The sequence below is a fragment of the Cervus canadensis genome, chromosome 3 (assembly GCF_019320065.1).
Source record: "Cervus canadensis isolate Bull #8, Minnesota chromosome 3, ASM1932006v1, whole genome shotgun sequence".
In the NCBI taxonomy this organism is placed as follows: Eukaryota; Metazoa; Chordata; class Mammalia; order Artiodactyla; family Cervidae; genus Cervus; species Cervus canadensis.
The window spans coordinates 87,904,598-87,917,414 of record NC_057388.1 but is presented as its reverse complement, the minus strand read 5'-3'; the positions used below and the strand labels follow the sequence as shown (position 1 = coordinate 87,917,414).

General features: G+C 57.4%; 1 protein-coding gene across 3 annotated transcripts in view; it reads right to left on the bottom strand.

Annotated features, from left to right (window-relative positions):
* Positions 1-6,705, bottom strand: part of FLNC (filamin C) — a 28,118-nt gene extending 21,413 nt beyond the window's left edge. For all 3 annotated transcript variants that reach the window (XM_043463665.1, XM_043463666.1, XM_043463667.1), the window contains exons 1-2: positions 6,036-6,705; positions 1,207-1,455 (exon numbers count right to left, since the gene is read on the bottom strand). In XM_043463665.1, the coding sequence (XP_043319600.1) occupies positions 1,207-1,455; positions 6,036-6,390 (604 nt within the window). In that variant the 5' untranslated portion in view covers positions 6,391-6,705. The remainder of the gene's footprint in view (positions 1-1,206; positions 1,456-6,035) is intronic.
* Positions 6,706-12,817: the final 6,112 nt, after the last annotated feature.

Below are 12,817 nucleotides of genomic sequence, written 5' to 3'. Positions count from 1 at the left end.
GGGGGAGCGCACCCCTCGCGGACCTCCCGCCTCATCCCAGCTGCCTCAGGGGTGGGCAGTCCCTGTCCCACGAGTGCCTCTGACCCATCCCTGGGAGGTCTCCTCACAGCTGCCCTGAAGCCCTAGGTGTCCATGTACTTTTCCCATATCAGGCTCGGAGCATAAGACTCTCTCTGCTTCCTAACTTCTGCCTCGGGGAAATGGAGGCACTGAAGGGCTTGTTTGAGAGGCCGAGTTCTCTCTGGGCACCCAGAACCCAGCCCTTCTGATGGGAGGACTGCTGAGGTAGCCGCAGGTCACTCCTGGGAAGGGGTGCAGGGGTTAGGGGGTGATTGGTCCAAGCCAGAGCTGGAGGAGGAGGGTGATGCTCCCTGGCGGGGAGGGGACCAGCTCAAAGGCTGGAATCCATGACTGGCCAGAACAGCTGAGCTCACTGCTGGCAGCTGAGCCAGCCATGGGCAATGGCTCAGCAGCTGGGAATGCTTCCCAGGCGGCTGGTGCCCCCGCCTCCCACTCGTTGCTCCCCAGCTGACCCCAGGCTGAGGGAGGATTCCCCCAGGGGGACATGGCTCCAAGAGGTGGGGAGACGACAGATTGTCTCAGGAGATGAGGGTCAGAAAGGGAGCCGTACGTGGGGTACCGTTCTCGTCTGTGACATCTAAGTCTTACGGGCCCTCAGTGGCCCCCACCTGCCCAGGCCAGGCCTGGGTCTCCTGCCGCTGGGGCAGCGTCACACCAGCCTCAGACCACATCATCCTGGGCCTCAACCCCTTCTCAAAGCTATCCCAGGGGCTTGCAAAAAACAGCCTTCTCCAGGCCTAAAGTCCTGGCCTTCTCTCTACAAGTCCCACCATGTTTTCTTTCTGCTGGCTGAGCAGAAATGACCCCTATGTAGCAAAATAGGAACTTCATGGAGCAGAGAGTTCCAGGTCCTGGCCGACCTCTGATTCAGTTCTGCCACAAATAAGCTGTGTGGCCTCAGAAAAGTCACTGGCCTTCTCTGGACCTCAATGTCCTTGCCACTGCAGGATCTGACAACTCATCGGGAAGGGTCTAACTCCAGCAGTGATTCTCAGCTGCAGCAGGAGGCCCTGATTCCCCCAGCCCTGGGACACACATTCTGACAAACACAAGCCTCGGCATCACCAGCTCACCCCGCACCCCTTCCTGACTCGGGGAGCCACGGTGTGCCACGGGTCCACTCACCAGGGGCACAGTTGTCCACCAGGGCGCCCAGAGCTTTGCCGTCCTGCCAGTCGCGGTTGAAGTTGGTGATGGGCAGCTGGGGCACCTTGTTCTGGATCCAGCCGAGTAGACGCTGCTTGGGTGTCTGCTTGCGGGCATCCTCGTCGTCCTCGTCCTCCCACATGGGCATGGAGATGGAGTAGTGCAGGATCAGGGTCCAGATGAGCCCCAGGATCAGCTTCAGGTTCCCATCCACGATGGCCTTGCTGTCTGCAAGGAGGAGGGGACAAGCAGGGCTCATGAGAGCCCCACTTCTGATGCAGCACCCTCCCTCTCCTGGCCCAGCTTCTGAGGCTGCTGCTTGAGTGTTGGCTCTGGACGACTCCTCCTGGAACCTACCACTTCTCTGCCTACCACATTCTGCATCCCATGAGGCCCAGCCCTTGATGTATCTCCCACCCCCCTCAGAACAAGGCTGCATCCCAATATGTCACTTGGGCAGGTACTTTCAACTCTTTGACAGCACTTGCATGGGCCTCCTATCAGGCTACAAGCATCTATACCGTTATGCAAGATTGTAAATCTCTAGGGGCAGACACTGTTTTGTTTTGTTTCCTTTCTTGTTTGCTTGATGTACAACAAACTGTACATATTAGAAAGTACAACTGGATACGTTTTGACAATATGTGAAAAGTGAAAGCGTTAGTCGCTCAGCCTTGTCCAACTCTTTGCGACCCCATGGACTGTAGCCCACCAGGCTCTTTGTCCATGGATTCTCCAGGCAAGAATACTGAAGTGGGTTGCCATTCCCTTTTCCAGGGTATCTTCCCAACCCAGGGATTGAACCTGGTTCTCCTGAACTGCAGGCAGATTCTTTACCATCTGAGCCACCATGGAAGCCCTACCTTTGATGATATATGCATTACCACAAATCAAGATAGTAAACACATCCACCGTTCCTCAAAGTTTCCTTTCTTTTGGGAACCATCACTCCTGCCCCTTCTAGTCTATCCTTCGAGACAACAACCAATCTGCTCTTGGTCACTATACATTAGTTCGCATTTTCCAGGATTTTATACAAATAGAATCATAGAGTATGTATCCTTTTTGTCTGCCTTCTTTCACTCTAGATACTATATTTTTCTCTCCATATATTCAGAGCCTAGAACTTAGTAAAATCTCAATAAATACTGGTTGAATGAACATTTTAAAAAGTGAAGTTGGAGAGGAGTGGGACCAACCTGGTTCCAGCCAAATTCTCCTTTGAATACTATAAAAGGCTTTTGGAACAAAGTTCTGGGAGGAGGAGGGGTTGGGGACAGTACACGTTCTGTTAATGGCAGGGACCAGTGAGATTTCACAAGAGCTGGGGGAGTGTTACCCATGTGGACTCAAGTCTCAGGAGCTGAGATCTAGACCCATCCTCTCCCTTGATAAATATTATGGACCAGAACTCCAAGATTTGGGGTGGTGGGGGGAGGCCTAGTTCCCCGTAACAGCCAGAGAGAAAGATCCAGGAGCCGGAGGTGGCTTAGAGAATAGGTTATTGAAAACCAGCTTACTTGTGAAGGGCAAGGCAGGCCTGAAATCCACCAGCTTCCCTGAGCACTGCTTTCAGGAGGTTGGGAGGGGGTGAAAGACTCAGCCTTGTTTACTGGTGTTACCCGAGAGATGGGAAAGGGTGGGGTTGGAGGTGCCCCCTTACATATCTTTTCCTGCCCGCCCCCCTAGATCTTGGGAGATAGCCTTTAGAGAGTAAAGATCCCAAAGGTGTCTCCCCTTACATATCTTTTCCAGAATGCCCCCCCGCACACACCCTGTCCCCAGCATTTCCCCAACCTGCCCCCTGGAGGGGAATCTCAGTCTCTCTGTCCCTCTGGTATTGGGCTCTGGTCCCCTTGGCTCCCCCACCCTTTCACTGATTCATCCTTCCTTCCCCAGCAGCTCCCCAGGCCCGCCCCCTCTCCCCCTGGCTCTGCTGCAGCACAATGGTTTGGCAGCTTGCAGATTCCATGACACACTCACTCCCAGACTCCCGGTGCTTTGGTGCAGTCTCTCTCAAACACACACAGGCCCAGGACATTTTCACACAGCCTTGACACCAGGGCCTCACGGCCTCTCACAACCCTGACAGCCTCCAAAGCTGGTGCTCACACACCCAGAAGTGCTTCTTGCAAACTGAAGCCAGATCCTAGGGAGGGAGGCCCTGAGGCCGCCAGGATCGCCAGGATTGGGAAGAGGTGGGGGGAATGAGGGGGGTCATTCGTATTTGCTGCAGGGAGAGGTTCCTCCCCAGCAACTGGCCCTGGGCCAGACAGCAAGTGGCAGGAGAGGGGTGGGTCCGGAGTCCCACTCTGGGAGCAGTGACCTTCCTCACCCTCCTCCCCCTCGGAGGCCAGGCAGAGGAGGGGAGCTCTGCTCAAGCCAGGCCTCTTCCTTCGTCGCACCCCACTGGGGATACCACCAAAGGGGTGGGAGGAGCTCCAGAGCCAGCCCCTGAGGACACCCCAGGCCTTGCGTGGAGTGGGGGGAGAGGAGAGGACCAGTGAGGGAGGGGCTGGGACAGCTGCTGCCCCCTGCAGCCCCTCCCTCGGTGGTTGGCTCCAGGAGAAGGAATAGCAACTGGGGAACAGCTGCGGGACAGAGCGGCCTCTAGGCCTCTTTGTTCAGAGGGGTGGAGGGGGCGGTGTGCGGGTAAGGAGGGCACACCGCCCCTTCAACCCAGGCTGTGTACCCTGCCCTCCTTCAGAGGGACTGCTCAACGCCCAGCTCCCACTCCACTCCTGGAAAGGGATATGGGGTGCCTAGAGGCTCACATTCAGTCCTGAGATGGTACCCAGAGAAGCCCCCGTCCCAGCCCCTTCCCACCACTAAGTGGGATCCAGGGAACCAGAGGAAGCAGAAAGGGGAACCCCTGACACCTCCTTCCCGATGGATGGGTAGCCGCTGCTGTCTGTGCCCCCTCCCCTCCAGCCTCCGCCTCGGGCCCAGCAGCTGAATTGCTGACAGCTTATCTCATCGGCCTCGGGAGTCAGCCACTTGGCCCAAATGGGGAACAGTTCCCCGCAGGAACGGGAAAGAAGGGTTCCTTCCCGCCCCCAAGCCAGCTTTCCCTCCTTCCCCCTCTATTCTGAGCCGGCCTCTCCAAACACAGTTAAGCCAAGGGGGCTGGAGCCAGAGGCACCACCGTGGGGGGAGGGGAGAGGTGTGCGCTCAAGAAGGATGAGGCCAGCAGAGGGGCCGAGCGCCCCCGCAGTGGGGAGGGGAGGAGGAGGTCGAGCCATTTCCTATGAAGTCTTGGTGAGGCCCCAGGCTCTCCCCTCAGGATCCCACCTGGGACAGTCAGTCCAGGCGGTCAGATCGCAGCTGCCAGGGGGGTGGAAGGGCCCAGGGCTGACACCTCGCTGACCCCTGCCACCTCCCCCCCAACCACACACTCTCGGGCAGCCCTTAGTCCCACGACACACACCAGGGTGGCCCCCTCCCCCACCCCCTGTCCTCAGCCTTGTCCTCTGGAAAGCTCAGAGACATCTGCTGTGTCACGGAGGCAGGGCTATTTCCAGGCCAGAGAGGGTGGGGTGGGGGGGGGGACAGTATTGGGCAGGAGGGGGTAAGGCGTAGAGGGGACTGGACAGGGCCAAAGGGCCCCAAGACTGACCTCAGCTACTAATTCAGGAGGCCCAGAGATGCCCTGAGGGAGGCTGAGGATAGACAGACCTTCAATTATCTGAAGAAATCTCTGGGGCAGCCTGGGGGTGGGCATTGGGCCCCCTGTGAAAGTCCCCTTCTGGGGCCCTGGGGTGCACTCCATTAAGGGGCGCTTTCCTGAAAATCACAGCAGGACACTTAAGAGCTCACCACAGGGGTAGGGGTCTCGCCCAGACCCCCAGCCTGAAGGGGTGACTGCAGAGCTGAGAGGGAACGGCCAACTCCCAGGCTCTCAGAACCCATCCTTGGCTCCCCCAGCTCTCCAGCCTGGAGTGCCTCCCCACCCCCACCCAGCACTGACACACCTTCCAAATCTGGTTACACTCAATGACTTCCTCCCTTTTCCAGGCCTTGCCTCCCTCCCCTCAGCCCAGATCATTAGCTGTAGCCAATCGGGGCTTAGGGGGTGGGCTGGGGCCGGGAGTAGATGGGAGGGAGCCCCCTCCCTGGCCTGCTGAAGTCGACGTAGGACAGGCAGGGGTTAAGGCTGCCTGCGCTCGCTCAGAGCCTTTTTAGGTTTCCGAGGCCGGGCCCTGCCGGCTCTGGCCCCTGGGCCTGAACCCAGCTGCCGAGCACATGCCGGCGGGGGGCCTGGGCCCCGTGCCCGCCCGGCCACCCGCTCTCCCGCTCTTCTTGGGATCCCTGGGACCGGGCAGCGATGGGGACCTGCCTTCAGCCTCTCCTCCCCGGTGGACGTGCTGGGAGGCTGGGAAACCATTTGCTTTGTCTGGGGGCGGGGGTGGGGGGCGCCCCCGGGAATCGGCAATGAGCATTGGCCCCGTCTTCTCAAGCCTGGGCTGGGGGTGCGGGTGGCAAGAAAGGAGACGAGGGGGTAGAAGCAGGTTGGCCAAGAGCGTGCGAAGGGACCTGAAGCTGGAGGGCTCAGAAACGGCCGGGGCTGGATGGCCCCCCCGGGAGGCCCCCTCGGGATGCCGGCAGACCAGAGCCGGGAGTGAAGGCAGGGCCCCCTCGGGGCCGGCGTGGGTGGGCTCCGGGAGAACTGGGTCAGGATCCTCTCCCGGTGCCGGGCACCCCACCCTCGGCCCTGCCTCGGCTCCCCTCGCGCCCACCCAGCCCCGAGCGCCCTGTCCCCGTGGGCCAGCCCCTCGTCGGGGCACTGCCCCCTCGCCGCCCGCACTGACCGATGGACACCAGCTTGATGTGCTCGCGCTCGAGGAACTCGAGGGCCACGGACACGTTCTCCAGCTTCATCTGGCGGAAGTTGGGGCGCGGGTGGAACTTGCGGTACATGCGCTTCTGGCTGAGCACCTCGAGCAGCGCGATGAGGCGCAGCCCGTCGCTGAGGTCGCGCTGCAGGTCGGTGAGGCGCTTGCCCACGCACTTGAGGTGCTCGTTGCACCAGCGCGTGAACGTGTTCTGCTGGATCTTCTTCCACGGCGCGTCCTCGGCCAGGTCCTTCTCCGTGGACGGCATGTCGTCCACCTCGTCGCCCAGGCCGAAGCCCGGGGCCTCGGAGTAGCCGCTGTTGTTCATCATGCTGGCGAGGGCTGGGGCGGGGGTTGGGGGCCGGCGGGGCTTGGGCTAGGGGGGCGCTGTCCGGGACGGGACCCGCGGCTGTGCGCTCCGCTGCTCTGAACTTCTCTCGCGCCCCTGGCTGGCGGGACTCGGGCGGGCCTCCTCGGCTCCTCGGCCGCGCTCTGTCTGTGTGTCTCTCTCTCCCTCCGGGGGCGGAGCGGTGCTCTGGAAAGTGCGGGCCGGGCTGAGGCGGGGGGTTTAAGAAGCCCCCGGGCCGCGTTCCCCCCGCCGAGCCCGCGGCCCCCGGGTCCACGTCAGAGCGCCGGCCTCCCAGGAATGCCGCCCGGCCCGCGGGTGGGGGCCCGCGCCGAGCCCCGCCCCCCCCCCCCCCCCCCCCCCCCCCCCCCCCCCCCCCCCCCCCCCCCCCCCCCCCCACGCGGCCCTCCATCCTGACTGGGGTCCCGGGTCTGCTGCCCTCACCCCGGGGGAAGGAGGCTCTGGCCCGAGGCCGCCAAGCTGGACAGATGAATAGTGGAGCTGGAAAGTTAGGGGGAATGACGGCTCCCAACACCCCCAAATTAAGCATCGCTAGTCAGAGATGAAATATATACGCCCCCCCCCCCCACACCTTGCAGGACTAAAGAGATGCAAAGGGAAACTGAGGCCAGTGGTTCGGGCAAAACACGCTGATCGGGTGTTGACAGAATTTTCTGGACTGGCTGGTGGCAGGGCTGTTGACAGGGCCGGGGAGACCTGGCTGCTAGCCCAGGGTATTGTCCACCTGCGGACCGGCAGGGGAAGTGTGTGTGCTTGTGTGTAGATAGACTGAGAGGAAGCGACAACTCCGCGCAGGCTGATTAGGGAGAAGGCCTGGGGTGGGGGTGCTCCACTTTACAGGTAGAAAAGTCTCCTCTGCAAGCATAAAAAAAAAAAAAAAACCCTCTGCAACTCCAGGGTCCCAGGGGAAAGATGGAGGTTACCCCTGATTCAGTCCCTGTCACCAGTCCGTCTGCCCTCATCCTCTCAGAATGAAGCTGAGCTCAGAAAAGTGTACCCAGTGAGTCACACTGTGCCCCCTTCCCCCAAGTCTGACTCAACTAAGGTGACGCGAGAGGAGGCAGAGCCTCTGCCCCGTACTACCAGGGAGCCCCCTGGGCAGTGTGCCCATTTGGGCCACCGGGCAGATCCTTCCAGTCAGAGGGCAGGTTAACCAGACAAGAGACAGAGAGCCCTGCCCAGAGCAGCCACGGGGAAGTGTGATGGGGGCTGGGGGACATGGAGAGCCCTAGGGAGCCCGCCAGGAAGCCTGGGCAGGACGGGGCTCAGGGTAAGCCAAGGGCAGCTGACATCAGGGAAACTGAGGCACTCAGAGCAGCTGGCCTGGGATGAAGTGAAAAAGTGGTAGAATATACTTACATAAAGAGACTATGTATTCTGAGATTCTGTAGGATAACATGTATTCCACACCTCCTGGTACCCCTTTTAGGCCAAATTTCCTCCACTTTCCCATCCTTCTGGACCCTTAAGTTTGGGCCCCAACTCAAATTGTGTGATGACTGAAATTGGGCACGTTTCTGGTGAATCATTTGACCTTATTGCTCTTCCCCAACCAAGCCCAGTTAAAAGGGAAGAGATGGTGGGCATCTCTGAGGGCATTGTGAGGGAAGAAGTTCAGGAGTTTGGTGGTGGTGGGGGGGCAGCAATAATAGTGAAAGGGCTCCATGAATGATTTCTTTCCCTTCTCATCAGTTAGGGAGGGGGAGGAGGAGAGAAGGGACCAGAAACAGAAAAGGGACCTGCTGTGCGTGACTTCGGAGCGGGGGAGCTCTGGGGGCCCTGAGAGTGACAGGCGAGATATAAATAGCTTGGGCCCCGCGGCTCATGTTCTGTCGGCTGCCTGTGACGAGGTGCTCAGGAATTCCACTCTCCTGTTGGCACCCCCTTGCCTGTCTCCAGAACTCTCGCTCCCCCCATGCCACCTTTGTCCCATGGCCAAGACCAGCCATCAGCCATCAGTGCTGTCTGTCTGCTTGAGAGGCTGAGCTCTCCTGTGGAGAGATGCCCAGCTCCTGGGGACACATGACATGTAGCTGGGTCTCACAAGGGAACTGTGTGTGTGTGTGTGTGTGTGTGTGTGTAAAAAGGCAGACTTCTGACACCCAAACTTAGGTGCCAGTTTGGGGTTCAATGATGAAGAAACTGAGATATATACATCTGGAAAAGGATGGATCCCTCTCCCTGAGCGCCTAGGGAGAAGAGAGAGGGATAGAGCGGTTTTGCTTGGAGCTGACAGCCTTTTACAAACCCTAAAGGCTCACAGTCTTGTTTTGAGGGCGTTCCCCAAGGTCCTCCAGTAAGTTGAGGTTCTCTCTTAAGGTGGTGGGAGTTCAGAGGGAAGCCAGCAAGTGGACAAAAGACTCCCCTCTCCCGCTTCTTGTTCCCTCTCTTCAGGAGAAGTCTGTGTGCAGCCCCAGGGGAGTGAGTGAATGGTCAGCAGAGGGTGCCCGGTGCCAAGGATAGTTCCCGGCACCCTTCTCACACCTCCCCTCCCCACCCCCACCCCAGAAACCAGAGCCCGTTGCTCTCCAGGATAAATCAGGGCCTGACTCAGGCCCCAGCCAGCCAGTCACAGTCAGCTACCCAGGCGCAGGTTGGTGACTCAGCCCTCAATATAGCCCATGAGCCCGGGCCGGGCCATGAGAGCTGGAACAGGCCGTGCACAATGCTGGTCCTGAGGCCTGCCAAGCGGGGGCCCCTCCCGGAGGAGGACTGACATGCTCCTCTCGGAGCCAGGCAGGGGCTCCTGGAGGGGCCTATGGGGGCTTTCATCAGCTGAGTAGTTGGGGGCTTTGCTGCTGTGGCTACAGACTGTTTATAGCCCCCTGACTCACCACCCACTGACCTGTCTCTGGAGACCAGGTTTGGCCTTTCACCTGGCCCTGCCTTTCCTACCAAGGGGCACTACTTCTCTGCCACCAATGCTGGCCATATTTAACTTGAGCTGAGAAGCATCTGAGTGAGCGAGTCCTTGTCTGAAAGGCTGTGTCTGAAGATCCTGTGTTTCCATAGCCACCTGTGATGGCACCAGGTTGGCCAGGCTCCCAGCAGGCACTTTGTTCAGTCTGTGATACTGACATGGCCCTGGCCCAGGTATGGTAGGGTTGGTAAGATACCTAGGCTGAATTCCAGCCTCTTTACCTCTGGTTCTATAGCCGTGATCAGGAAATGTAATTCTTTGGGGCCTCAGTTTTCTTGTCTGCAAAATGGAATTAATAGTACTCTCACAGGGATTTTTTTTTTTTAATGGGTGAAGATGTGAAAGTAGATAACAGGTAAAGTGATTAGCATGGTGCTGGGCAGTTAATAGGTGATCAGAAAAAACAGTTTGCATCCTCTGCTGGTATCCTGGGGACCATGTGGGTTCTAGTGAGCTGGGCCCTCCTCACAGCTACCTCTGCCCTGTGTGGCATCCGCTGCCAGCATCTTCCTCGGCTCCACTGTTCCCTTCCTTGCATCCTAACACCCCACCTGCCAGAATCAGAGCCAGAGTACTACTTACGATCTTTAGAGCCACCCACCCTGCCCCCCATTAGCAGCTGGTCATGGACAGAGGTGGCAGGTGGTGTGCCTACCATGAGGCCTGGGAAGGGAAAGCGGAGGGGGACCGTGGTGCAGGGAGAGAGATAGGAAGCAGTTATGCAGAGGGCAGTAGAGGGGGAAGATGGAGGCCCAAGAGGTGTTTTGAGTCCTTGGTTCTATCTGTACCTGGGCCTGGGTGCGTGCCTGCCTGTGACATCCCTGTAGATTTAAAGCTAATTCAAGGGACTGTTTCACATTCAACAGGTAGACCTATTTAATCTACTCTGGTTACTGTGTACCTGCAAGACCAGAAAGCACAGAGCCCAAATCAACGAAGAGCACAGTCTTCTAAGATGAGCCCACAGGGACAAGTGTCCTAAAGGGAAGAGCTCTATATTTCTAAGCAAAAAGACTGAAGAAAAGGACTACTTCCCTGTCATTGTAGGCTCTGGGTTTGGGCCTGGAAAGGATCAGATAAAAGTCCTTAACAGGGGCTGACTGCCTCCCAGACCATAACCTCCATCTTGGCTTCAAATTCGAAGTTAAAGCAATGATACTCACTGGTGGGTAATCTTCCAGTCCTTTCTACCACACATGTTCTCCAGCCAACTGGTGGCTGGACTAAACTGGATAAAAAGCACAGTCTCAACAGCAAGGGGACAGGGTAGCAGGTAGATTGTGAAGGAATGTCAATTAGGTTACAACTGAGAATACGCAATCTGATATAGTTGAAGGCAGTGCTGCTCAAATTTTATTTTGCACACTAATCAACTGAGGATCTTCTTAAAATGTAGATTCTGTGTCTGGGCTTGAGCTGAGGGCTGAGATTCTACCTTCCTAACGAGTTAACAATGCTCTTGCTGCTGCTCCGTGGGCCACACTTTGAGTAGCAAGGGGCCAGTCCCCTCTAAATCCCTGTCTTCAAAGAGGAGTCACTTAGAGGGAGACCAAAGGGATCTGTGGCACTGCCTTCAATCTGCCTACTTGCAACCCTGTATATAGGGGCTGGTCACCACTTGGGCCCTGGCCCCAGGTCTCCTAGGGGTCCCAGTCAGCCTTGCCACCCCTCTGGGCTGCACACAATTTTAAAATCTCCTAATTCTAAATGTCTTTGCTACTCCCCCAAGGAAAAGACTGCGGAAGAAATAAATTCATTTAGTGCTCAGTAGTGCCCACCCCAGTATATACTCGATAGTCACGTGCTACTTTGGATATCTGGAGAGAAAAACAAACTCCTTTGGTATCAGGTAGAAAGGAGGCAGAGAGAAGAGTCCCAGGAAACCAGCAGTTATGGGGACCATTCTGCCCAGTATGGTGTGTGAATACATGTGGGGACTTTATTATTGATTTATGGTTGTGCTGGGTCTCTGTTGTCGTGGGTGGGTTTTCTCTAGTGGGGGCGAGGGGTGCTGCTCTTCATTGTGGTGCACGGCCTTCTCCTTGTGGTGGCTTTTCTTGCTGCAGAGCGTGGGTTCCAGGTGCAGGGGCTGCAGCAGTTGAGGCTCGCGGATCCCAAAGCACAAGCTCAGTAGCTGTGGTGCCTGGGCTTGGTTGCTTCCCTGCACATGGAATCTTCCTGGACCAGGGGTTGGGCCTGTGTCCCCCGCATCGGCAGGCAGGCTCTTATCCTCTGTACTAGCAGGCAAGTCCCTGTGGGCTTTCACGTGGAAACAGCCATGATGAGAACAACCCATCACAGAGGGTTCCACAGGAACGAAGGCCAACAGGAACACTCATCAATTATTCTCATCATTCTGCTTGTTTCCACTGAGACCGACTAAGTCCTCTGCCTTGCTCCAAACTGCAGGAGGCTGACCTTGAAAGACTGTCACCTGGGCACCTCTGCTCTCTAGCCGCTAGTTGGGAACTGGCAGGAGAGAAGAGAGGGTGGAGCAGCACATACACTCCCCATCTCACCATGGCTCTGACAAAGGCCACAGCCCCTGTGGCCACTGTGTGTGTCTGGCCCACAGTGTGTGTCTGGCCCACGCCAGGTCTCCAGCTCTTGCTTCCTCCCCTTCCCCCTTCAAGCCCATGATGGCAGCACTTTTCCACTGTTGCTGGTGCCTGGTGCTTGGTCGTTCAGTCGTGTCCAACTCTCTAGGGCCCTATGGACTGTAGCCCGCCAGGATCCTCTGTCCGTGGAATGTTCCAGGCAAGAATACTGGCATGGGTGACCATTTCCTACTCCAGGGGATCTTTCCAACCCAGGGATCATACCTGCTTCTCTTATATCTCCTGTATTGGCAAGTGGATTCTTTACCACTGAGCCACCTGGGAAGCCCACTGTTGCCCCGGGACTTCACCATTTCTTGTTGGTTCTCCTACCTCTGCCCTCTGCACATAGTCTGTTCACTAAAAACTCTTCAGCTAAAGTTTTTCTCTTTTTTTTGTCTGCATGGCTTGTGGGATCTCAGTTCCCCAACCAGGGACTGAACCTGTGCTGTGGCAGTGAAAACCTGAATTCCAACCCTGAGGCCACTGGACTCCCTTCAGTTCACTGCTAGGAGCCTGGGTGATTTTAAGTCATCTCTGAGGGTAAATAGCTCAAGAAGTCATAAGAACTAAGCCACGAAGGCCCACACACAGATCTTCTCAGGGCATCCTCCTCACGGGACCCAAGGGCAGGCCATGTGGCCCCCTCACACAAAGCACCCAGATCATTCCATTTCTCTATGCTCAGATGAGTCCCTCAAGATTAGGGTAAGTGTGGACAGAACAATCCATTTGTGACTTGGCTGGCCACACAAGGAGCCAACCTCATTGTTGAGGTCATTGGCAGGGTTAGAAATTGTAGGGAGGTGCCAGACCCTTAGTGAGTACCTGGTTAGAGGGAAACCACTCTGTTCTGGTTGTGTTGTGAGGTGCT